At 39.2% G+C, this 24,483-nt stretch overlaps 1 protein-coding gene across 1 annotated transcript in view; it reads right to left on the bottom strand.

Annotated features, from left to right (window-relative positions):
* VWF (von Willebrand factor) overlaps positions 1 to 24,483 on the bottom strand; it is a 146,057-nt gene that overhangs the window by 23,883 nt on the left and 97,691 nt on the right. Inside the window, exons 35-43 of the mRNA XM_062007398.1 lie at positions 23,831 to 24,051; positions 22,645 to 22,837; positions 21,645 to 21,986; positions 13,662 to 13,867; positions 8,259 to 8,361; positions 8,075 to 8,149; positions 7,422 to 7,526; positions 6,728 to 6,933; positions 5,332 to 5,481 (exon numbers count right to left, since the gene is read on the bottom strand). Coding sequence (XP_061863382.1) covers positions 5,332 to 5,481; positions 6,728 to 6,933; positions 7,422 to 7,526; positions 8,075 to 8,149; positions 8,259 to 8,361; positions 13,662 to 13,867; positions 21,645 to 21,986; positions 22,645 to 22,837; positions 23,831 to 24,051 — 1,601 coding nt within the window. The remainder of the gene's footprint in view (positions 1 to 5,331; positions 5,482 to 6,727; positions 6,934 to 7,421; positions 7,527 to 8,074; positions 8,150 to 8,258; positions 8,362 to 13,661; positions 13,868 to 21,644; positions 21,987 to 22,644; positions 22,838 to 23,830; positions 24,052 to 24,483) is intronic.

Below are 24,483 nucleotides of genomic sequence, written 5' to 3'. Positions count from 1 at the left end.
GAAAAGCATTTCACCATCAGAAAACCCCACCTTTTGTACCTCTGACCAGGGAAATTTGGACCCATAGTAAAAAAGAAAGCTTTGTTTTATGTATAATTCTAAAGGTGGTAATGTTTAAGGTTACGTCTAAGAAAAGAAAAAATGGCATTTTGAAGTGAGTTTTGACTGTGGGGCTGGGGTTTTTCTTCCAGTTAAATGACATATTTACAAAGAGTATATGCTACCAGTATTGTCCCTGAGCTGCACAAACCATGACCATGAACATCTGACAAGTCTCAAATACTTCGCTGTTGAAGGCTAATGTGGGACTCAACTAGGTAGAGTAAGCACTATCCATCTCTTTATTATTATTCATTAGATATAGATGTCAGTGTTTGCCATGGTTGTTCAAGGACCCACTTACAGTCAACATTCTGCTTGTCCTTTACAGTTTCTGGACTGGATCTGCAGCTTTATTCCATCTTCACATCCTGCCTTTTTCAGGCTTGAAATTCAAATTTCAAACAGGGAATTAAAATTCAGAAGCAGCCCTCACCAATTGTCTGACCATCCAAAATACTGAGCAGCAGACCACACTCTCCACAACTAAAAAAGTCCCCAAGCCTCGGGAGGTAAGGGATAAGACAACACAAGGCACTGCTCACATTTGAACAGGTGCACATGGCTGACTTGGGAGTGATAATCAGCAGCTGCAATGGAGAAGATGACAAGTGCTCAGTTATGCTGCTAGATCAGGCTGTTTTATCAAACATAAAAGCAGGGATAAAGCTGACCTGTCTCTCAGAGGACAAAAGTGTACAGATTTAGACATTCTGTCCATTTAGGGGGGGAAATTTTGCATTTCTTAACCAGAGCTTGGCTTGCAACAAGAAAAGAGGAATATAGATTAATTCCATAGCATTCAGAGAATTCACATTTTGGTTTCATTGCCTACTCAAGGCTATTGGAGAGATCTACACAGGCTATGGCTTGGCATATCTGTGCACTCTCTCTTCATTCTAGTGTTGCTCAGAATGTGTGTTTCATCTTTTCATGAGTTCTAAGGTTTTGGCCTGAAAACTATCAGCTGCCTTTTGGCCAACAAACCAGTGGAGAAAGAATGGAAATTATTCCCCAAAGTAGTATGTTTAAGAAGTCTCCAGTATTTGCCTTTGTGTATCAAGATGATAGTACCTAGAGAGTGTTGGAGGCACCAAAGAGAATGAAAATGGCAACAGTAGACTGAGAAAAATCCAGTAGTGTACAAATCAACTTGAAATGCTGAAAGCAAGCTCCTCAGTAGCGACGCATCAGCACAATTCTAGAGATTTCCCTGGAGCTGTGCTCATTTACCTCTGTGAGTCTCTAGAACATTAAGGTATCATTTTCCAATTTCCATAATAAATCATGCTTTAAAATGAAAGCAGGATGCTTGAAATCACCTCCTGAGAAGACATTCACAGTTTTTAAATGAGATCCTGGACATCTAATATTCAAACAACAGTCTTCCTTTTACATTGGTTTCTTTGACCTCCTTGATATTAAGCCATTTACTACCATGCTTTACATGCCACTTCAAAGAAAAATATCTTTTTTGAATTATAGGAGATTAAAGCCAGAGCTTTTGTAGTCAGCATCTATTACTACCATCACTCATTATGCCTTTGCACATCAGGTGCAAATGTTCTTTATTTTAATTTAATCAAGACGCTTAAAAATCTAACAATTCATTTACACACACTTAGCCAAATGGCTGTCTTAAACACTTATCCCAGAAAATTATGCTTCATTTTTCTCATAATCATGTAATAGTTTAAATTATGCAATATTTTAAACCATAGTCCTTTATATCAGTTACAAAGTAACTGTCTCCAAGAATACTGACAGAAGTTAAGCAAAGGAAATGCTTTGAAACCTCTTATTTATTTCATCACCATAGCTCTCTGAAGGGATGTAGTTTGATGTACTCTCTGAAAAATAATTTCTGAAGAAGCTCCAGGAGGGATACACCTCTCCTCCTTGTGGCACATGCAATAATTGCAGCAATTACCTCCTTGCTTTCTCTAAACCTTGGTAAAAGATAGAGGGAAAACGTGAGGGGACTATGACATATAACAAAACAAACCCACATGTTTTTTGCAAGTGAGAAGCCTGTATTTGCTGTTAACCTTCTCAGAAAGTGTGGGATTAGTTCTTTTAAATAAAACATCCACTCTTTTTCGAGAACATTTCTCTACACTCTTAAATTACAGATATGATTTGAATTTGATTGTTGTGCTCAGAACAGTAGTGCCATTTGTTTATCAGGGTGAAGAAGCTGCTACACGTGTTACTTTTTTTCTCTCTCCTTTTCTGTAGCTAGATACAAAACCGTAAGCTGTTTTCACAGAAGTCAGATGACACAGGCTTGGCAATGGAATTTATAACCATGAGTAGCAGAGAGTTTGAACATCATCTTAGTAATGATCCATGACTAAAGTGTGTCTTTAATGTTAATACAGCTTTCAATGTCATCTAATATGAGCTGAAAAATAATCTTTAAGGCCAATTCAAAGTAGATTACGGAATTTCTGCAGTCCTCAGTAGGTATATTCCCTGAATCGAGTACAATCAAACGGAAAAAAGAAAATCTGAGATACCCGGATTCCCCAATATCTATGATTTTGGTTGTACAATTTTGATAATCACTCAAGGAACAGAAGTAATAACAGATTCCCAAAAAGAACTGGCATGGTTTTCACCAAAGCTTTTTATTTGTTGTGAAAGAGCTTTTTGACATTGCCATGCTCAAGGCTGATCTGTCAAGAAACTGTAGCTCTGCATTAGTAACACTTTATTAGAGTAACAAATTATTGATAAAGGTATGGCTATGAGCCAAAACACAGCTAGATACTTTAAAGCTAATATTTCATAATCATTGCCATACTGGAAACAAGTGTCTTCTACAAATGGAAATCAAAGGGATTCTCTTTCAAAGCTCAAAGCTCTCACATTTACCCTCACGGTTTTCACAGTGTTGGTGATCCTCAAGCTTTTTCACAAATTCTATACTTACAAAAAGAGCACTAGTTGGGACTTTTCAGGGGTTTTTTTTAATAAACTGGGGGTTTTTGCTCTGGTCCTAGGGAATTACACAGTGTTTAATACACAGCAAAATACAACATTTTTTTTAACAGTTTATGTTTTGTTCACACTTTCTGAAGTGCACATACATATATGCTGTTCAGCCTCGTTTCAATACAGAGTCTAAGTTAAATTATACTGAAATATCTTGGTTTTAAGGCATTTGAAATCCTTTGGAAATCAAGGCCCAATTAGATTAATAGGGTTCAGAGAAGAAAATTGCTTTTCAGATATCGGCTTGCTTGACTAAAACATTCATAGCCAAATTTCAATGAAGGATGAAGTGCTTTAAAACACATATTAGTATAAATTTAAAGGAGAATTTAAAGCAAACCAGACAATGCAGAGTTTCTACAACAATCTTAACTCAGACATAAGGTGCTGCACATATATGGTCTATGCCCAAGGTCAGTCTTTGACTCCCAAGCATATTAATAATGCCGTCTTTCCAAAAGCAAAAAGAACAACTCTGACTTCTCATAGCTGTATATAGAAGGTTTGCTACTGAAGAGCTTTCTTCCAAATGTATCTGCACAAAAGCAAGGAGGAAGAAGAGGTATCATGTCGATTTTCCTTAAATCTTTCCTGGTTAAAAGGATTAGGAAGAACAGTGGGAAATAGGCTGCAAAGATTTTGAGACTCAGTGGAGGAGTGGAAGGCTGTTCAGCCTAGAAAAGAGAAGTCTAAGGGAGTACCTTAATTAACGCAAGTACTTAAAGCGTGTATGTCAAGAGGATAAGGTAGTACTTTTGTTGTCTCCAGTGGTCCAGTGGCAGGGTAAGGGGTAACAGGCATAAACTGAAACACAGAAAGTTCCACTTGAACATGAGGAGATACTTCTTTCCTGTGAGGGTGAGGGAGCCCTGGCACAGGCTGCCCAGGGGGCCTGTGGAGTCTCCTTCTCTGGACGTTTTCAAAACTCATCTGGATGTGTTCCTCTGCAACCTGATCTAGGTGGACCTGGTTTTTGTGGGGAGGTTGGAATAGATAACCTCTGAAGGTCCCTTCCAACCTCTATCATTCTATGATTCTATGATTATCAGCAAGAAGAGAAAAACCTACTCCTGGAGTAGAAAAAAAGCAGATGAATCTTGTCTCATATGCAGCACCAGAAGATCACAGTAGCATCCCTGTCAGCATAGTGAATCAAACACAGAATCAGCACCTGTCCCTCTTAATTAAAGGAATATGTAGTTATTGTTGTAATATGCACTCCTTGCATTTCCCACTGACAAATTCCAGTTGGTCATCTTTAATGACACCAGGGCAGCCTGTTGAGTCACAGGCAAACATTCAAGCTTTTATCAGCTACTGGATCACTGAAAACATCTATGTTACAATACATATTTGAAACATTTGCAGCTTGGTAAACTATTTTAATTTTGTGTGGGCTAATGCAACATATAGCCTAATATAAATATTTTAAAAACAACTGGGAGGATTGAACAGCATTGACTATCTCATCTTTTCTTCTACAATGCAACTGGCTAATACCATCAAGAACAACTCCAATTAATCTATGTATATCCTGAAAGCTTTACAAAGAGACAAAATGTACTTGTGGTAGCCTCTGATACTTGCAGCACAAATTCTCTGGACACATGGCAGTTGGTAAGGGCTATGAGTTGTCTTGGCTGGGCTTGGCTTTGACTCCTCTAGAATTCCTCTACCAACTTCTTGCACCAAGTGCTTTTCTTCTCTTGTTTGACCAGCTATGTCAGTATAACAAAGCAGCTCATGCTTCTTTCTCAGGCTTCCAAAAGTAGACTACATAATTTTATAGCATGTAGCAGATGTCTCAGCATAATAAAGGCCACAGCATGTGGTGTTATTACTGCTGTAATGGGCAAAGTTGAGCTATAGACAGATCTGAAATGTTCTCTTCAGAAAGTAAACCTCAACTAGAACAGTCATTTGAAATTGAACTTCAGACATCATGAGTACTTATTGCGCAAGTGGTGTAAATGATAAACATTTCAGGATGCAGTTTCCTTTTACTGAAATATAAAATAAATTTCTCACTGATTTCCTTGGCAGCAGGATATGATCCTAAAACAATAACCCTAATATGTTCAGGCCCTCTTAGACTCTGTTCCCAAGATAATTTGTTGCTACAACACTTATTTTCTATTTTTCTCTGGTTTCTCGAAACACATAGGTTTAAAAGTAATTGTTTCAGATCCCCATCAGGGTTCTGCTGGCTAATGCAGAGGTTTAAGTGTTACTCACCCGAGAGCAGAATGTGTTACATGTTTTCTCATGACACTCCATCATCTGAAGTCCTGTAACATCATCCCTCATACTAGTGCAAGAGCATTCCCTGCAACCATCTTCCCAGGTCGTCCCAACAGAGTAGACTATATTGTTATGCACACACACCTGTTAAATGCAACAATTAATACATGAAAGAGCACACTACTGTTGCCTCCAAAAGGACATTTTTTAAGATGTGAAATCTATCATAAATTTTATGGAATATTTTAAACCCAGTAGAAATGCTATAGGTCTTAAAATTGTCACCACTTTGTAGAGGAAAGGAAAATTATTCTGGTTTATTAAGAATAAATTTGAGAATTTGATCTGCAGTGTGTGGAATTGACCACAGTCTGATTCAGTTTCCCTGGAAGGATAATGTGAACCAGTATTTAGAGATAATATACAGTACAGCTAAATCAAGTGATCTGAAAGGGTTTGAGCTATAAGCATTACTTCTCTTGTATCCTGAGACCATCACAACTACCACAAAAACAGCGACATCTCTTTTATTGCTCTTTCTATTAGTAAATTTTACAGCATGTTATTGAACATCATTTATTTTTATGGATATGGCAAGTAAGTCAAAGAGACATAAAATGATTTATGTAAGGTCATGAACTACTTATAGCAATATAAAATAAAATGTAGGTCTCCTGAGGTACAAGACAGTGAAACCCTATGTTAACTTGTTAGCTAAGGTTGTTTCAATGAAAAGGTTACATTGCCCTGAAATTTCTTCTTGAAGCAACCTTATATTTAAGGTTAACATGATATAACAACTTAAAAAAGGGTTAGCACAATAAGGAAAAATATATCCTGGTATCATAAAAATTCAGTAGTGGCAATATAGTTCATTTAATATACAATGCCTCCTCAGACAAAGGCAAAGGTAATGAAAGGATGCAAGGAGTTTAGGTCTAAGGTGTCCCAGATATTTTAATATAGTCAGTATAGGACTGAAAGAATATATAGCAACTGTACTGATCTGAAAGCATGCATCTCTTATCCAGAAACAAAAAAATTCCAAATTATCTCAGAAATCTCCTAATAGTTGAACTTCAAGTTTCAAATTGTTTTGGTTTATATATATATATATATATAAATATATATATCTTTAAAAAAAAAATAATTATCTCAAAGTCACAAAAAATGGGTTGGTTATGTCAGAATAAATGACTGCAACAAAACAAGCAACCGTGTGATGCAACAGTGTATTTCTCTCAGACAGGTTGATTAAAAATGCCCCGACATCATCACCTGTTAGTCTCGTTGGAAGTTTGTTAATACCTAAGTACCCACTTACTTTGGTGCTGTCCCTCCACAATAAAAGGTACTCTTATCTGTGGAAATGATACCTAATTCTCCTTACCCTGCCTGGGACACAGGTGGTAGATACACAGCCACAGTCATTGGTGAGAGATCTCGAAAGGTATCCCAGAGGGCAGCTCACTGTTGAGTTAGTACAGCTGCAGGTACACTCGTATTTGTCACAGCACTCAGTCTTCTTAACAGTCAGCTGTCGATGGGGTGGGCAGGAAGGTCTTTGAACTAAGCCGCATGCTTCTCTGTTACACACTAGCAGAAAAAAAGTAGGTACCATGTCAAGCAGGTAGCATTTCAGAGTGCTCCATGTGACCAAGATCCTTCTCTGGCAGCCAGGCACTAATCGCTACTGCAAACTTGTTACAAATGTATTTAAAGACTAAGAAGTAATGCAGATATAAAAAAGGCCCCAGTCAAAAATTGTGCTACAGGTTCAGGAAAAATTCCTACCATACCAAAAAAATCGTTTCATATGCAATCAAAAAGCTTTATAAAATGAACGTAAATGTCCAGGCACATGCATCCAAAAAAGTATTTCTCTTTCCCTTAATTCAGAAGTGTACTCAAAAAGTGCCAATAATACCCTTCTTCCAAGTCTGTGCAATAACTACATGTCTCTTGGCCTCAAAACTAAACCTTTACAGGGAAAAATATAACATCTAAAGGAAGTTGTTAGTGTTGCTCAAATGCAGTGTTCCAATGCCACTCCCTGTTAAAAAAAAAAAAATAAAACACCTTACCACACGTGTAATTTGGTTTGCATTCTCCAGGGTTGGTCAGATCAAGTTGCAGGCCAAACTCACAGACAGGGACAGGAGGCAAATCACAGGAAACCAGATCACAGACTAAGAGGAAGAAATTCAGAGAGTGTTTATGATGACACCTGACTAATTTTTCCTCAAGAAAAGACATACACACATATGTACATCCCTGTTATACTTTTTTTCCCTGCGCTCACTTGCAATACTAAAGTATGAAATGAGTTAGAGTTCAGCAGGTCAAAGCCTGTTTTCAAAATAGCTTAGGAAACAGTTCAAGCTTGGATTATGAGGATTAAGGTTCTAATGTTATATTTAATGTGCAAGTATAGTCCGTGCAAAAAATAGATACTTGAAAAATATTATCTTACTGTCATTTAGGCAAAATCAAATTGTTCCATTCCCTCCCTCATCTCTTACAGAGAGAGAGACAAAGTCAAGTTGGAAGTGAATGGAGACTCATATCCTCAGGAGTTGTTAATTTTTCTACAAAGATGCTTGTATAATCATCCAGTGGTCTCAAACATGAAGCATTGCATTAGATAATAATTAAAAGAAAAAATGGATTATATGCCTTTGAAGCATCTGGTTAAAAATAGGGACCAAGATGATTTCAGTAACTTATAAGAACCTACCACACTCATACTCAGGGCAGCACTGGCCAGGATCCTTACGCAGACGAGGGACTTCACAGGGACCACAATGAACAGCTGGAGTAAGAAGAAAACATCCATAAAACAAGTTTGGATAAGAACTAGGAAACTAGGTGACAAAAACATCAATTCAAATCCAATCATACTTAGAGCTAAACCAATTTACTTTTGGCAGTAGGGCAAGGTCGGAGCGTGCAGTTTACTTTCTTGTTATCAAGGCATGTGCAGATCTTGCAAGGCTCATTGGCAGGAATCCATGTTTCCATGTGCTGCAAGAATAAAAACCAGATTGTTAGAAGGAACTCAAATGTTTCTGTCACTACTATATTAGTGATGGGAGTGAGTGAGGGTGAGTAACGTTAATCGGGAAAACCAGAAGATTCTATGCAGGATTGGTAGGTCTCTCTGTTAACAGTAAGAATCTAAGGAGACACATAATTCCAGAATGACTGTAGTACACCAACTTAGTAAAAGATGTAAAGAACGCATTTACCATTAACAGGAACCGTCATTGTTTTAAGGACAGAAAATGTTCATATGTTATCAATGGAATTGCAAGTGCAACTACGTACCATGACTGGATGTTCAGTGGTAATAACAGAAACAAAAATATTTTGGGAAATACATAGAAGTGGCTGCTTTCCCAAATCAGTAGTACTTAAACACAGATAAATAAACAGTGCATATTTTTATCAAGAATATCCAAGGTGCCATCACTTGGTTTCCGAGTGGACTGAAAACTGGAAAAACACTAGAACAATCCCAAATCAGAAACTGTCACTGTGGTGGTTTCCTGGAGCTAATAAGCACATTCAGAAACTGCCAGTGAAGTTTATCATTATTCAGTCCCTGCCCCTTCTTATGAGAAAGATGGAAATCATTTATGTTAAAGACATAGTTACCTATAACTACCCACATATAACATCAATGTGAACAGAGAGATAAGAGTGAACAGACATACTATGAGACAACAGAATTCATTTGCACAAACAATCAAGTTCTGGGTGCAAATATACAAAGTAAGGATGTCACAAAGGGAAAGATGTAATCCAGAAAACTCTGGAGTGCAGTTTAAAAATAACAGTCTACTGAGACTTTTAGTAATAAGAAGAAAGGACAAAAATACCTAGGCATACAGCCACCATATCTCTGTACCCAGAGATATCTATGTATGTTGAGTCACCACAGGAGTTTGAAAAGATAGTTTGCTCTCAAGGGTTAATGGCATGGCAACAATAAGACATTAGACATGCTAGAACAAGCCAGCAAGAGCTTTCATAAAGATTATCAACCAAAATGTATAGGGTCAATTAACCCATAGGAAATCTCTTTTAGTCAAAGAAAGCTTGCATCTATATATTGCTAGTAAATACCTCTATGTCCAGGCTTGGAAAAACAACTCAGAGGCCTCTGCCAGAGCACTCAATGGCTTAAGGGTTAAAAATTCTGAGAATGCAGCTGATAGAGAGTGCCTACATTTGCAGGTGGCAATGTGAAAAGCATGTGGACATTTCAAGACATCGGGAAAGAGAATCCCAATTTGTGCTAACATTTTCAGTAGCCTAGATTTTCGCACAGGTTTTCTTCAGCATAAGTAAAAGTCTTTTTTCTATTACCAGAAGATACGACAAGAGATAGCACAGTGTTAGTGCTCTATATGAGCTTTGGTATTGAGAATCCCATAAGCCCAAGCACAATTTGGAGTAGAAAGGAGCTGAGGAATGAACATCAGAAGGAAAAAAAGGGGGTTAAAGAAATCATAACCCATCAGCAGTTGCACTGTCTGTTGCTTTGCTCACATGTCTAATCCTGCAATGGTGAAGACAGAACTGTGTGAGCTGATCCTTTCCTGCCCTCCACCTCCCCACAGCAGCTGCATCTAAGCCTTGCCATTGGGGTACAGATAAGAGCTTTTCAGAGTTAAAACCCCGTTAAGGGGCAAGTAACAACTCATAAAATTCAGAACTTCTGCAGAAACAAGTAGGTATCACTACAGACATTATTCCTGAGATACGCCCTCAGCTTTACTCCATAAGGGCTTGAAACAATTATTTGAATGGAAAACGCACTGTATTGCTTCAGGATTCAGAGATTTAATGCACACAGATCCCAGACTTTTATCTGCATTTGCAATAACTATTCCACATAGAATCATAACAAAATAACTAGACTTGTCAGGGTCACTGAGAGTTGTGCAGATTTGATCTGTTTAGAGCAGTGATTATATACATGGCAAGCTATTTTTACCTTCAAGAAAAATAAGATTCTTTTCTATTACTTTTATTACAAAAACTACTGTTTTTTTTCCCTTTCATTTTATCAACTCTTTGATTATTACACAAATCCAATGATATTATATTTAAAAAAAAAGATCCAAGACAGAACACAAAAAAATGTGGTCATATGTATGGAGTTACTGTAACCTTGAAATACAAGATACTACAAAGTCTATGTGCTCAATCCTTCAGAAAAAATCTAAATATTTGTTTTGAAAAACATCTGGATAATATAATTTTGGAACAAAATAACACACTTTCCTATTTGTCCCTTCTCACTGAAAAACTCCATAGGGTACATACGCCTGAGGGTACATCATAGAGCATGTACACCTGAGGCTTAATGCTGTTAGCCTCCTATACCCATCCATTGCCCAGCAAGTAGGAAACCCTTAAAAGAGAAAGCTCCGGGGAGACCTTATAACAGCCTTCCAGTACCTAAAGAGGGCCTACAAGAAAGCCAGAGAGAGACATTTTACAAGCGCATGTGGTAACCAGACAAAGAGTAATGGCTTTAAACTGAAAGAAGGCAGATTTCAATTAGATGTAAGGAAAAAAGTTCTCCACTGTGAGGGTGGTGTGGCCCTGGAACAGGCTGCCCAGAGAGGCTATGAATGCCCGATCCCTGGCAGTGTTCAAGGCCAGACTGGATGGGGCTTTGAGCAACCTGGTCTAGTGGAAGGTGTCCTGGCCCTTGGCATGAGAGTTGGAACTAGATGCTCTTTAAAATCCCTTCCAACTCAATTCTACGATCCTATGAAAATAATACTTAGTGAATACAGGACTCTGGGCTTTGACAGTCCCAGAAGACAGCATTAAGGCACAAGCCATGGCAAAGCAGGATCCTTTTCTCCACATGGACCCATCCTGTGTGAGGGCAGGCTGCATCAACACATGCAGGGCTCTCAGGGCTGAAGAGCAGTGCCCAGAACACTCGCTTCACCAACTCAAGTACACTGCTCACTGGTACCTTATGACGCAAAGAAAGGTATTCACTTTGTTAAATTTGATGCTTTTTTCATTATGTTAATCAAAGCAAACAGTTACTTCCCTCACAAATATTTTTGCTTCCTTTGAGTTTGACTGTGAATGCTTATAACACATTTCTTACTGAAAAAATGTGAGCCTTATTAGTCAGAGCACATGCATTCATTTAATTTTTTTAATCTATATTTTTACTTTAAAAATAGACTTTCCAAGCACACATACTTCTGTTATTTACAGACTAATGTTACAAAACCAATTATATATTGACAATAGATTTACTGAGTGTAATAAAACCATCAAAAAAATCTGAAATTAAAGACCCTTCTACTTAAATTCCCATAACTACAGATATAAGAACATTATCTGACTTAGGTGAAAACTCACAGATCTGAGTAAATGGGGGTGAAGAGATAGCCTTCTATGAAGGCACAACTAGCCAGCTAGATGAGGGGAGAGGAACAAATGTCATCTACCTTGACTTCAGCAAGGTTTTTGACAGTCTCCCATAACTTCCTCATTAGAAAGCTCAAGCAGTGTGGCCTGGCTGTGTGGACAGTCAGGTGGTCCAGAATTGGCTGAATGACAGAGCCCAGAGGGTGGTGATCAATCTCACAGAATCGAGTTGGAGGCCTGTGGCCAGTGGAGCTCCAAAGGGATCAGTTCTGGGGCCAGTCTTGTTCAACATCTTCTTCAACAACCTGGCTGAGGGGACAGAGTGTACCCTTAGCAAGCTGGCTGATAACACCAAACTGGGAGGACTGGCCGATTCCCTAGACGGCTGTGCTGCCATTCAGCGGGATCTCGACCGGCTTGAGAGTTGGGCAGAGAGGAACCTCATGAGGTTCAACAACGGCAAGTGCAGAGTCCTGCACCCGGGGAGGAACAACCCCATGAATCAGTACAGGCTGGGGGATGACCTGCTGGAGAGCAGCTCTGCAGAGACATCTGGGAGTATTGGTTAATAATAAACTAACCATGAGCCAGCAATGTGCCCTTGTGGCCAAGAAGGCCAATGACATCCTGGGATGCATCAAGAAGAGTGTGGCCAGCAGGTCAAGGGAGGTTCTTCTCCCCCTCTACTCTGCCCTGGTGAGGCCTCATCTGGAGTACTGTGTCCAGTTCTGGGCTCCCCAGCTCAAGAGGGACAGGGAACTTCTGGAGAGAGTCCAGCACAAGGTCATCAAGATGATCAAGGGAATGGAGCATCTTTCTTATTAGGAAAGGCTGCAGGAATTGGGGCTATTTAGTCTAGAGAAGAGGAGACTGTGGGAGGTAGATCTCATTAATATTTACAAATATCTAAATGGTGGATGTCAGGAGGCTGGGACATCCCTTTTTTTTGTTATATATAATGACAGGACAAGGGATAACAGAAGGAAGCAGGAACACAAAAAGTTCCTTTTAAACATAAGGAAAAGTTATTTTACTGTGAGGGTGAGGGAGCCCTGGTACAGGGTGTGGAGTCTTCTTCTCTGGAGGTTTTCAAAGTCCATCTGGACGTGTTCCTGTGTGACCTGATCTAGGTGAACCTGCTTTAGAGGGGAGGTTGCACTAGATGATCACTAGAGGTCACTTACAACCCCCATAATTCTATTGTTCTAAGAACTTTCGCTCTTACTTGGAACAGGGGACAGTAGGAGGAGGTTGTGTACTGCCTGTGTCATGCTGAAAGAGAAATCAACAGTCTCTTTCACTGCAGGCTGGCACCCAGAACCCATAGGCCTTTCGTAACCCCATTCTGCCACAGAGAGTTCTGACTTAGCTGAGGAAAATGCATTTTCGGTAAAACTAAAATGATTAATTTCATCAAAGGAATAATTCTTGTCAAAAGAAAAAGAAAAGATGTAGGCTAATATGACTTGACATAGGTCATTCTGGTCTCCCTGCTCCACACCAACCACTGAAAATATTTCAATAAGCTTTGCAAAGACAATGGAATACATTTTAAGAAAGAGTTACAGATTTATGATTAAATTGTCATTACTGGTAAAAGTCTGCTGGATGGAGGAGTTTGTCTTGGTAAACGTTGGCTTATGCCATTCCTCCTCTCTTCCCTGTAGACCTCCCTCCACACAGATTTGTCATGCATTTCCGGGTCTGAACGGTCCCAGCTGTGAATTTTATATCCGTTCCAGCCAATTTCACACTAGGGGAGCTACATGAGGCTGACAGCCGGCCGGTTATGAGGAATGGAGCTAGAAAAAAAGAGTCTCCAAAGTTGAAAAAAAGATTTATAAGGCAAATTTACTTGCAAAGGGTACAAATCCCAAGCACGAGCAAAGGTAAGCTACTAAGTGTATAGTTACCTGATGATGCGTGCCTTCTTCACTGAGGCATTGTGTGCAGACTTCTTCATCAACACAGCTGTCATTAAAAATCACCTGTCTGTCTGGACAGAAGCAGCCTTCTGTGGGATAATCCTTGCAGACACTGAGTTTGGTACTATTCTCACAGTGCTTTATGCAGGCTCTGTGGCAGTGATCATATGTCAAATATGTGGGACATTTCATTGCTGAGGAAGACAGAAGAAAAAAATCTCTTTAGAAAAGGGATCTGAAATGCAGATAAATGTTTCCACTCATGCTTTCTTTAGAATTCTGCTCAGATTTTTGAAAAATATCATCTGATAAATAGTTTGTCCTCTACAGCCACCAGCATCTTTACAAATATATTTTTAAAACTAACAAAAATCCACAATGGAAATGAATTGAAGGCATTTGCTTAAGTTGCAGTCCATGAAGAAATCATCAAGCAACATTTTCAGGCTGCATGAATCAGGAAAGTATGACGGAATGATATGTTAGCAGAACATGTTGCCGAACTTTGTTTTCAAAAAACATAAGAACTTAGAACCACCTTTATATGTATTAGAGAAGCACTGATACCAGTGCATGCTTAGGAGATATCCAGACTAAAGCACTGAACAAATATTCTTTTAACAACTTGATGGGTGGCAGTGTTCCCAAGCCACTGAAGAAACTTAACAAACAGAACATTTTGGTGCTTCGCATCTGAACCTGCCAGATTTCTGCTCCTTATTAACTGAACTGTATTACTAATGGAATTAACTAAATCAAGGAAAGTTGCATTCCCCACTAAGCCAACACATAAAATTTTTAGTGATGAATTCACAACACTGAGGGTCTCTACAAGCAAACACAAAACTAAAGCTACAGCTATTCAAGAAACCTGTGGAGGCAGCTTCCATACTGTGTACTCCCTTAAGCCTACTTTATTTTTCTCTACAGCTTCAATTAGGAAAAGTGTTTCTTATTTCCAAGTTTGTGACTGCTGTGAGCTTTATAATTTTTTTTTCAGTCCCCTGACAAAAACCACTGAAAGATTACTGAATGAAGACCAAATGACCATTCATCAGCTGAACTATCTACACACACCCTTCTCAGCAGCCAAAGGAAACAGAAAAGAAATGTCTTTAATGTTAACCCTTTCTTGTTTCATGCTACACTAAATAGTTTCTAGTGTCTTGGAAACTACTGATTTTATGTATGGAGTACATGTATGAATCATAGTTCATCATCTGAGGAACTTGAAAGCTACAGGAACCTGATGAGGAGTCCAGACCCATCACCAAATGCTTTGCCTGGATTCTGAAAACACAAAAAGATCCATGCAAGTTAAATAGGAAAAATCACCTGTTCTAGCAGCTACCCAGTCTATACTATTTTTCTCAGAAAAACTAATTTCCAGAAACAATTCTGTAAACACAGTGCCTAAAGAAAGCACCAGGGCTTATCGTCTATGATGGTGTCACGTCAACTGTAATGAATGTGTGAAAATACCTCCATAGCATCTATTAAAGTAGTGTGTCATTTGTTTTTTTTAAATTCTAGAATTAATAAATATACACAGCACACTAGCTTTCATCTTGCTTACCAATCACCATCCCTAAAGCAAACCTAGTAAGCCTTGTGTGCACAAAATCATTTATTTTAGAGTTCAATGCCTGTAATGTACTTTATGTAACACAGTCTCTTCTTCCTCTCTTTTGTATGGCATTAAGGAGCCAGATGTGTGAAAAATGCAATGAAGAACTATGCCCCAGACTCTAGATATGCTATCAAAAAGCCCATGTGTCTGTGTAAAAAGGCAATGTTCTTTTTTCAAGGAAAGAATAAGTGAGGTGGTTATGTTTTGCAAAAGAAACATAAACGAGCTCACGTGAATTCTTTTATTTTGAAGTCATCCCTGTCCTTGGGGGCATTGGAATGAAATGTACGGTGTCAAAAGATGGAATAAATTACACTGGTGTCCGGAAAATCATCCTAACCAACCAGGATAAAATGATTCAATGACACCAGATGACTGTAGAAAGTCACCTCAGACACATTACTGCCCTTATGCTCCCAAAATTTGGCTAGGTCCTACATGACTGACAGGTAACTCTGCTTTTTATATGCAAGCTCCTGCCAGAGTTATGGAATGTTAGAAGGCACAAAACACTCCCTACAGTCATTCTCAGAAACAAGTATTTCAACAAGCCACTCATCTGTCTGGCTATTTCAATGCTCACCTCAAATGCCTGTTGTTTCTGAATGAAAAGGAAAAAAACTGCAGATAATAGCAAAAGGGGAAAATAAGGCTGAAAACCAACTAATAGGACAGCTATTCTTATGCCAAATTACCTTCAAAAGAAATCTACCTCAAATGCTAGCCTGTATGATGCTGTTATGATCATGTATTCATATTGCATTGTGTTTGTTGGTTTCATTAAAACATTACCTTTTCTTTCAAACAGGGAAGAAAACAGTAAAATGAAAGCTGGGGAAAAAAACAAAAAACCCATTTCCTGTAAATCTATGATTTTCTAAGGGTCATCTGACACATCTAAGTAGTGACATTTCCTGCTATTTTTCCTTTAAATTAGCATAGTAGATACTGTGTTGATATCTGCTAGTAGATACCAGTTGGAAGAAGATAACCTCTATAAGGAGCTGCTGAAGCTGCAAGTACATCAAAACATAAAATAAATCACTTAACAAATTCAGCATGAAAGATCTAGTGATGATTTGCACTGGGATTCACTCTGACTTTGTGGTCCAAACAGATAAGACAAGACAAAGCACCCCTAGTTAAAGTAATAAATGGATGGATATTTAGGGAGGAGTTGCTTTTTAAGCCTGTAATACACAAAGATATAAAACCTTTCAGGTGAAATGGACACTCCTTTCTTACCAGTAGTATACTTTAGCACAAATTTAGCATCTAGCTACCTAGCTCCTGAGGTCAACATACTGCTAGCTGGTCTTTTGGCTCACTATACTATCATGTGCAGCCAAAAGAACGGTTAAAATCCAAGTGTCAATGAAGCTAGCCTGAATAATACATCATTAGCTTATCATTTGACAGTCAGCCTCCCAATATTGCTTGGGCATAGTTCTTTTTAATCTCTCTTAATGGTCTTCTTTAACCAAAGTGTAATGGTTTGACATGACAGCTATTTCTGGTAAGGGGGAAGGGGCTGTCAAGGTGGCTCCTGTAAGTAGTTGCTCAAAAATCTCCCCAGCCCTGAGCCAGACCTACTTCTGGGGCTGAGCCAATTAGACATCTCCATGATCACTTTTTAAGAAGAAGCCAGAAGAGTAGACTTCTTCCTGTTCCTTCCTTCTTCTGCCCCTTCTTCTTCTGGTGAAGCTGTAATTTGTTTCATTTCTTTAAAGACACTGCATCAACAGTAGAGACTTATTTTGATAATGACCCTGTGTCAGGGGCAGAGATTCACTTCACTACAGACTCTGAGCCAGGGGCAGTGATTCACTCACTTCATTAAAGGCTCCATGCCAGGGACAGTGATTATGGCTGGAGGTGACCATGTCCCATGGGAGGGACCCAATCATTTCACTACAGACCCTGAGCCAGGGGCAGTGATATTCTTCATTAAAACTATGACTGGAAGAAGCCGTGTCTTAAGGAAGTGCCTTTATCACTATGGCCGAAAGAGGCTGTGTCCCGTGGAAGGGACCCAATATTCACAAAAGCTGTAACTGTGGAGAGGAATCCATGACAAAACAGATCATTAAAATTATGCCCGGAAGAGGCCATGTCCAGAGGGAGAGACCCTGTATCTGCAGAAACTGCAATTGTCGCAAAGAATCCACACCAGAGATATTCACTAAGGACTGTGTCCTGTGTGAGGGACTCTGTATTGGCAGAAGTCGCAGCTGCTGGAACAACCCACACGAAAGCAGTTTGTTAAGGACTGTGTCCCAGGGGAGGGACCCTGTATCGGAGCAGGGGATGAATGTAAGGAGTTGTCCTCATCCGAGAAGACAGAAGCGGCAGAGCCCATCTGTGAGAGACTGACCACATCCCCCATTCCCTGAGCCATCAAGGGGGGAGCAGGTAGAGATATCGGGAGCAGTGAGCTGGGCCCGGGAAGAAAGGAGGGATGGGGGAGGGAGATCTTAAAGTGCTGGTTGTTATTTTCTCATCATCCTACTCCCTTTTTGCTTTTATTCTGTTCTGTTTCTTGTAGAATAAACTTTCCTACTTTCCTCTCTAAGTCGAGTACTGGAGTCTGTTTTGCCCGGAACTGTAATTGGCAGCGAGCCCTCCCTGCACTTGTCTCAATCCACAACAATCTTGCTTATGTTTTTACTCCCATTTCGCTGGGGCCTCTGCCATCCTAACAAGGGTGGGGGTGAATGGGGGCACCAAGCGAGAGATTGTTGTGGTGCTGCTGTGCTAGCTGGGCCAAACCACGACACAAAGGAATATGTTTTAAAAGGTTTTTCCAGTGTTCTTGGGAGTGGTTTCATGGCCAAATTAAACTAACTTAGATCAGTGCTGCCATCAAAAGGGGCAGGGTCCTCTCCTGTTTTTATCTCCTCACCTCAGCTGCTCTTTCTTGCTGGCATATTTTCCCTGTCACAGCTAGCTTTCAAAGCTCACCAAGCAGCATGTGAGGACTACTGCCAGCACAGCAAAAATAGTGGGAATGCACAGCTGGAGGTGGAAGAGGAGGAGAAAAACTGTTCCAGATCAGCTGAAGGCAGTCATAAAGCCACCCCCACACCCCTGATTTCCAAGTCATGGTTTAAATCCTTCAGCTGTTATGGTCCTCACTGGCATGCCTCGCTTACACAGCAAACGAACAGCAGTGGATAATCTCAGTGTGGCTCTACTACACAAATCCTTCATTAGCAGATATGGTTTAAAGGTTTCCTGTATCCCATTGCTCCTCTCTCCTCCTGACCCTCATCCTTGCTTCTCTGCCAGATGTCACTGCCCTTCAGTTGAGCAGGCAAAGCCTTTTATACATTTGCTTTCTAATCTGTGCCTGCAAAACAACACAAGGAAAACAAAACATAAAACCCTCCAACAACCAAAATGGATCATGAAAAAAATACTGTTTACAAGCAAAATATTTTTTCCGGGAATCCCTGCATCTCACGAGTGCTACCAACATCCTCCTCAAAGTTGATGCTGAGCAGTAACAACTAGCAGTTTGTTTTGTATACCACACATCAACTACTTAGCCAAATTTGACTCATTTATAAGCTAGTAAAGGCAAACACCTATAGCTCATGTCTACACTGCACATAAATGAGCTTGAAGAGCTGCTGAGAAGCACTCATGAAAACATCAACATATGAAGATTAACAACTGCTACCGCTGCTGCTGTCATTCTCCGAGTATTTTAGCTTTCTGATCAAAGTTTGCTGATTGCTAGTTAACTTGAGCTACACAGTTCAAAGCTGAGTTGGTCACCTCCACATGAGCCGCCATTTCTTTTGTAACTACAAAATGAACATCTCAGTACATTCATTAATAATTATATAAACAATTCCATTTCCAAGTGAATAAAGCTTCCTCTCCACCCAAACCTGAACCCTAACATGTGTTGATATTACCAATGCGATGATTTGTTAGAAATATCCATGATCTTCATGATAATATAAAGCCTGTACTGTCATTGAAGTGGAAAGTCTATTCAGCAGGCATTCACTCTGAGGGTGAGACTGAGAGGTGTATATTTTATGCTCCAGTGTTGCACAGCTATCAGTGGAAGTTACAGACTACTAAGTGGTGGGGGAAGAGGGGCTAAAAAACATAATCTTCCTCACTACGTATTTGCATCTTGGAGTAAAGTTTCCTGTCATGCATTGAAACAAAGCTAGAGTCTACCAGATAACACTCAACACATCCACCCTTTCAAAAAGGGCCAAGAAAAGCTTAAGCAGTGAAACTGAATGAGCACAGAATGAAGAACAGGCCCTGTCTTTATTGGATATTCCAGAGAATACATATTCACTCATCCATGCAGAGCAGGCAGGAAGGACTTGTACTGCTTGAAACGTCACAATATGTCAGGACAAAAATCCAAATGAAACTTTGCAAAAATGACAGGGATTCACTGGAGTGAGGCGAGGAAAGGAAGGTATTCCAGAACCACGCCACTGTTATTAAACATGTAGTGGTAGAGTGATTAATCTGCACCAAATATTTAGTCATAGTCATTAATATAACCTGTAATGTCCCTGTAATTGGTTATTTTGTTTTTGGCAGTTTCACACATGCACCTGCTTGAAGGAAGATGATGATGCTATTATTAGGACACTAACAACTCGTTTATGCAACTAGTGTTAAAATGGGTAACTATTTGTCTATCCTTGTACACACTGTGTAACAAGATAGGAATTTGAAAACTGCAGAGTTATTGAGGTACTCCACTGACATTCAACCTTGGACATTACAATTCGCAAAGTCTGACTAAAGCACCATACTTGGAAAATGGTTGGTAATTTTCTCCATTTTCCTTAACTATACTCCAGACTGTTTTTTTCATAAAATATTCAGTTTGCAACAGTAACATGTTCTTTAATAATCTACCATGGAAAGATATTGAAGACGCTAACTGGAGACTCAGGACTAATTCATATTCTTGACTTCCTATCCCATCATTATCTCAGTCTGAGTTTGAAAAATGAAAAAAAACAAAACATGTACTGAGTTTTCATGGCCTTTAGGATGCTAGCTCTCCCCTTCTGAAACAAAAAGTATCTGGATAGCAAGAAGGAAAAAAAGCAAGACAATAATTGGCTAAACTGGAGATGTAAATAACTGGGATATGCAGACATTATAAGAGAGGCTAGCTGGAAAAGAAAATTCCTACATACATATACGTCTCAGATGTGTAACTTAACTAGAAACACTATGAGTGAATACCTGAATGCCTGTAACCATCAGTAATAGGATAATAGGAGAGAGTGTAGAATAAGCCATCTCAAGAGTTACTTATTTGTGCTTAACGATATGTTGTATTTGTGGCAGACCTTTAGGTATGCTATGAGAAGAAAATAAAAGATTACACAAAAATAAACCCCAGGAAGATAGGGCAGAATTTCTTAGGTCTATAAGAATTTATGGGAGTACATATACAAAATAATAACCATATGAACTTAGCCCTAGCATGCTTCCCCCACTTCTATTGGGCTCCGGGCAATTTGCAAAACTCACATCTTACCACTCTGCTTCCTCACAACACAAACTTTTCACCTCCAAAACACAGGCAAAGCAAAGCCAGGAGAAGAGGATTTGCAAAGCAAATCACAGCTGGTTTGATCAGTGCAGCTGGCACGTGTTGGCAAGAAAAGACACCACAGAGAGTGGCCATTTCCCATTTTTCACTTCAGTAGAAACTTAAAATGACACTTGCTTTTCCAATGTAATTTCCTGAAAGGTTTAAGCTTTGGTTGGAATGTGGAGAATTTGTGAAACTATTAGAGAAAAAAGTCTTATCTTGTGTCATTATGGGCAGCTACAACTGTGATAGGTTGGAGAGTGGTTCCACTAGTGGTTCCACAAAATAGAAGTTTCCCTGAACATCTTGTACAGATTCTCCAGTGTTTACATCAAATCAATGAAAACTGCAACTAAAAGTGCCTGGCAGAATCAGGACTCTCACTCCAAATCAGGCTCCACAACGGTTCAGTGGCTACAGTTAGCTACTGTCACATAGCTGTGTTTACCTGTCTATAGCTTTTACAGTATATTTATTTCACAAGTTACTCCTTTAGCCTTGCCCACCTACCTTGCATTTTACTAGCTACCTATTCACCATGAAACATTTTTCCATAACATGAAACTTTGTGGATGACAAGCCAGTTGTCAGATCTGCAATATGACTTGTACCAGAAACTTGACCTGTAACTTCCGTCTCAGTACACAGCATTCAAAAGCTAATATTACACTGACAAGATGGCATTATCACCACCATCACCAAGTAAGACAGTTTCTATATCGGTTTTAACATAGAGTAAATCCCTTACGACAAAACTCAGGTGTTCTCCAGTCTATGCAGATCCCATTCTCTCTGCAGATGTGAGCGTAGGAAGTTATCATCTCGCAGGCTTCGTCCTCATAGCAGCTGCTCTCTGCACAAGCTTCATAGAACATGTTGGGAGGGATCACCCTGTGGCACTCTGCAAACTGATCAGAAAGCAGAAGGTAGCAGTGGCTAGTTGCGTGTTCAGAGCACCTGTCTTCTCTCCGGATTTCACAGATCTTCCCTGGCTGTTCTACTGTCCAGTCTTGGATAAACACACTGCTTTCAGGAGTGACGGAGCCATCGCGTAACGTGAAGTCATTGATGTGGTTCTGGTCACACACCCCTAAGAGCGTGAGTAAAAGGATAAAAGTCTGATTATAGACAGCAAGAAAATAAACCTAATAAATAAGCAAGCAAATAAACCTAGAGAAAACAGGCACAGGACAGATGGAGTTGGTTGGGGCTCCTCAGTGAATGCCAAGGGGAGGAGGAATGAATTATATTCCTTATAGCTACTATGAACAGCGGCATAAAAATCCTGGGTCTTCTTTATCATTTCTTTATTACAAGAAGTATAGGTTATACCTCAGAGGTATAACCACTGTATAGCTTATACCATTGAGAATACTATAGAATTAATTTTCCCGGGTAGTTATATCTCTCATAACTCTTTCACCTTCACTACAAGTGTAGATCCTGTCTCTCATATACATTTAAGAATCTAAAAAGTTAAATCCTTATCCAAAACAACACAAACATGTTCTGGAAATGAGAACACGAGAGATACCTAATCTGTTCTTACTGAGGTGTTAATGGGAGTCCACAAGCTGTTACATTAATGGCCATAGTAGAAAAACCTACAAAGATTAGCAATGTGCCAACAATGGGTGATCATTTGAGCCAGAGAGTTTACAGGTGCCAGGCCATACAAATTACAATAACATAAATAGCAGTTCAAGTCCAACTAGGAAGTTGTTAAAATTACGAGCTGTCAAACTTACCACAAAGCCCTTGTGTTCCTGAAGAAAAGCTCTTTGAATTAAGTTTAAGAATAAATTCATTGTTTCTTGGAGTAAATGTGAGATTATGTCCAAGATGGGAGAACTTGATTTCATGCATTATTGCTCCATAGACAGTGACTTCAAACAAACTGCTAGAATAGGGAATGTGAACCCTTTCACCATTAACAGCCACCTGTTTTCAAAAAGGCAAGATCATCACAAGAGTTTTAGCAAGCAGTTAAAATCAACCCAATGTTACATTTGAAACATATTTTGATTTCACTAGTACTTGAAAATCCAACTGAATCTGAACATAAGAATCAATTTTGCAAGCTGAAGCTTTCTGTTGAGTCTTAAAATGTACAGAACTAATTGACCTTCATTCTGTGTATTATATGTACAATCCTTCCAACATTTTCCCATGTGAATGCTTTCCTTCAGCATCACACATTTACAGACTAGCAATTCAATGCCATGAAGTTCAAATTCTGCCTAAAGACCCTGATTATCAATAAACCTCAACGGAAGTCAGGATTGTGTATCACAATGCAGAGCTGGATGCAGCTGTTTTGGTCCATCCTATTTTGCAATACAAGTCAAAAGAGACCACCTTTGCAGGCCAGTCAACTGTGTATGTATGTCTCAGGAACGCAGAGCCTGAAAAACGTGTCATATTGACTGTAATACTTCTCTGCCTATAAAATAGATGTAATGCATACTGTGCTGGTGTTTCTTCTGATGCTCAGGACCATCTGCACACAGAACCAACTCACTAGCTCTTCGACTAGCCAGTCATGCATAGATTTGTGAAGAATACACTGTTCTCCCATGTGCTAAATGAAAACATTATGTAAAGGATTTCTGCCAAAAGAGAAAAACCAGAGTGCCGTATGTCCTGTCTATAATCCCTGCCTTTCTAGAAGAAGTGTCAGGGATATGTTGCCAAATCTCATGTTCTTGACAATGTCACATCAGCACAATGGGGAGAGAAAGAAAAGAAATGTGTCTGGCTTGTTACATGAACATAGATTGCACCATGAAATTGAAATAAAGCATTTGCTCAGAAGCCTAAGAACAGACTACAAGAGGAACAGAAGCTGGATAAAGGGAACAAATTTTTCCTCATGATCTGAATTCCATAGCATGAGCAGACAATGCAGAGATCACTTCATTGTGTTTAGCTTACTGCCATGTCACTGAAGAGCTGAACAGATACACCATGATGTTTCACTTCAATGGAGTCCATACAGTTCATCTTTGGTGTTGCTCTGCATGATCCTTCATGGAGGAGAACTTCAACAGCATGTTGTGTGTCTTTAAACAAGATGTAGGTGCAATTGCCAGTCAGCTTAAAATTTAGCCCATCAAAAGTGACAATGTGTCGAGATGAACTTCCTATACAGACACCTGTCAATCAATGAGAAAAAAATAAAAAAGGAGAAGCAGCAGCATATAGGCATGTGCTTTTGTTCAAATTAGACTATTCTTCACAATCATCATGGGCATGTGGAACCAATTATTTGAGAAATCTAGAAAGGTGAAGAATTGCAAATGCTGCAGTAAATCATAGACAAGAGACTTTAATAAATACTACATCACACGGTTCTTTTGAAGTATGTTTGGACCAACCAGAATTACAAATGATTTGGATAGAGTCATACAAAATCCCTTTGCAAGAAATTTACTCACAATGAATATGAGTTATTAATGAATTTTATATCAAAAAATAAAAGCAGGGTAAGCCCCTTGTCTATTGATAGAAAGACTGCAATATACTTATTTTGAAATGGTTGCATTTTTTTATTGTGAAATTTTATTTTATTCTATATAATATTACAT

Source organism: Colius striatus, chromosome 1 (genome assembly GCF_028858725.1).
Source record: "Colius striatus isolate bColStr4 chromosome 1, bColStr4.1.hap1, whole genome shotgun sequence".
NCBI classification, from domain to species: domain Eukaryota; kingdom Metazoa; phylum Chordata; class Aves; order Coliiformes; family Coliidae; genus Colius; species Colius striatus.
The sequence above is the reverse complement of the archived record's forward strand: the minus strand, read 5'-3'. Positions and strand labels throughout refer to the sequence as shown.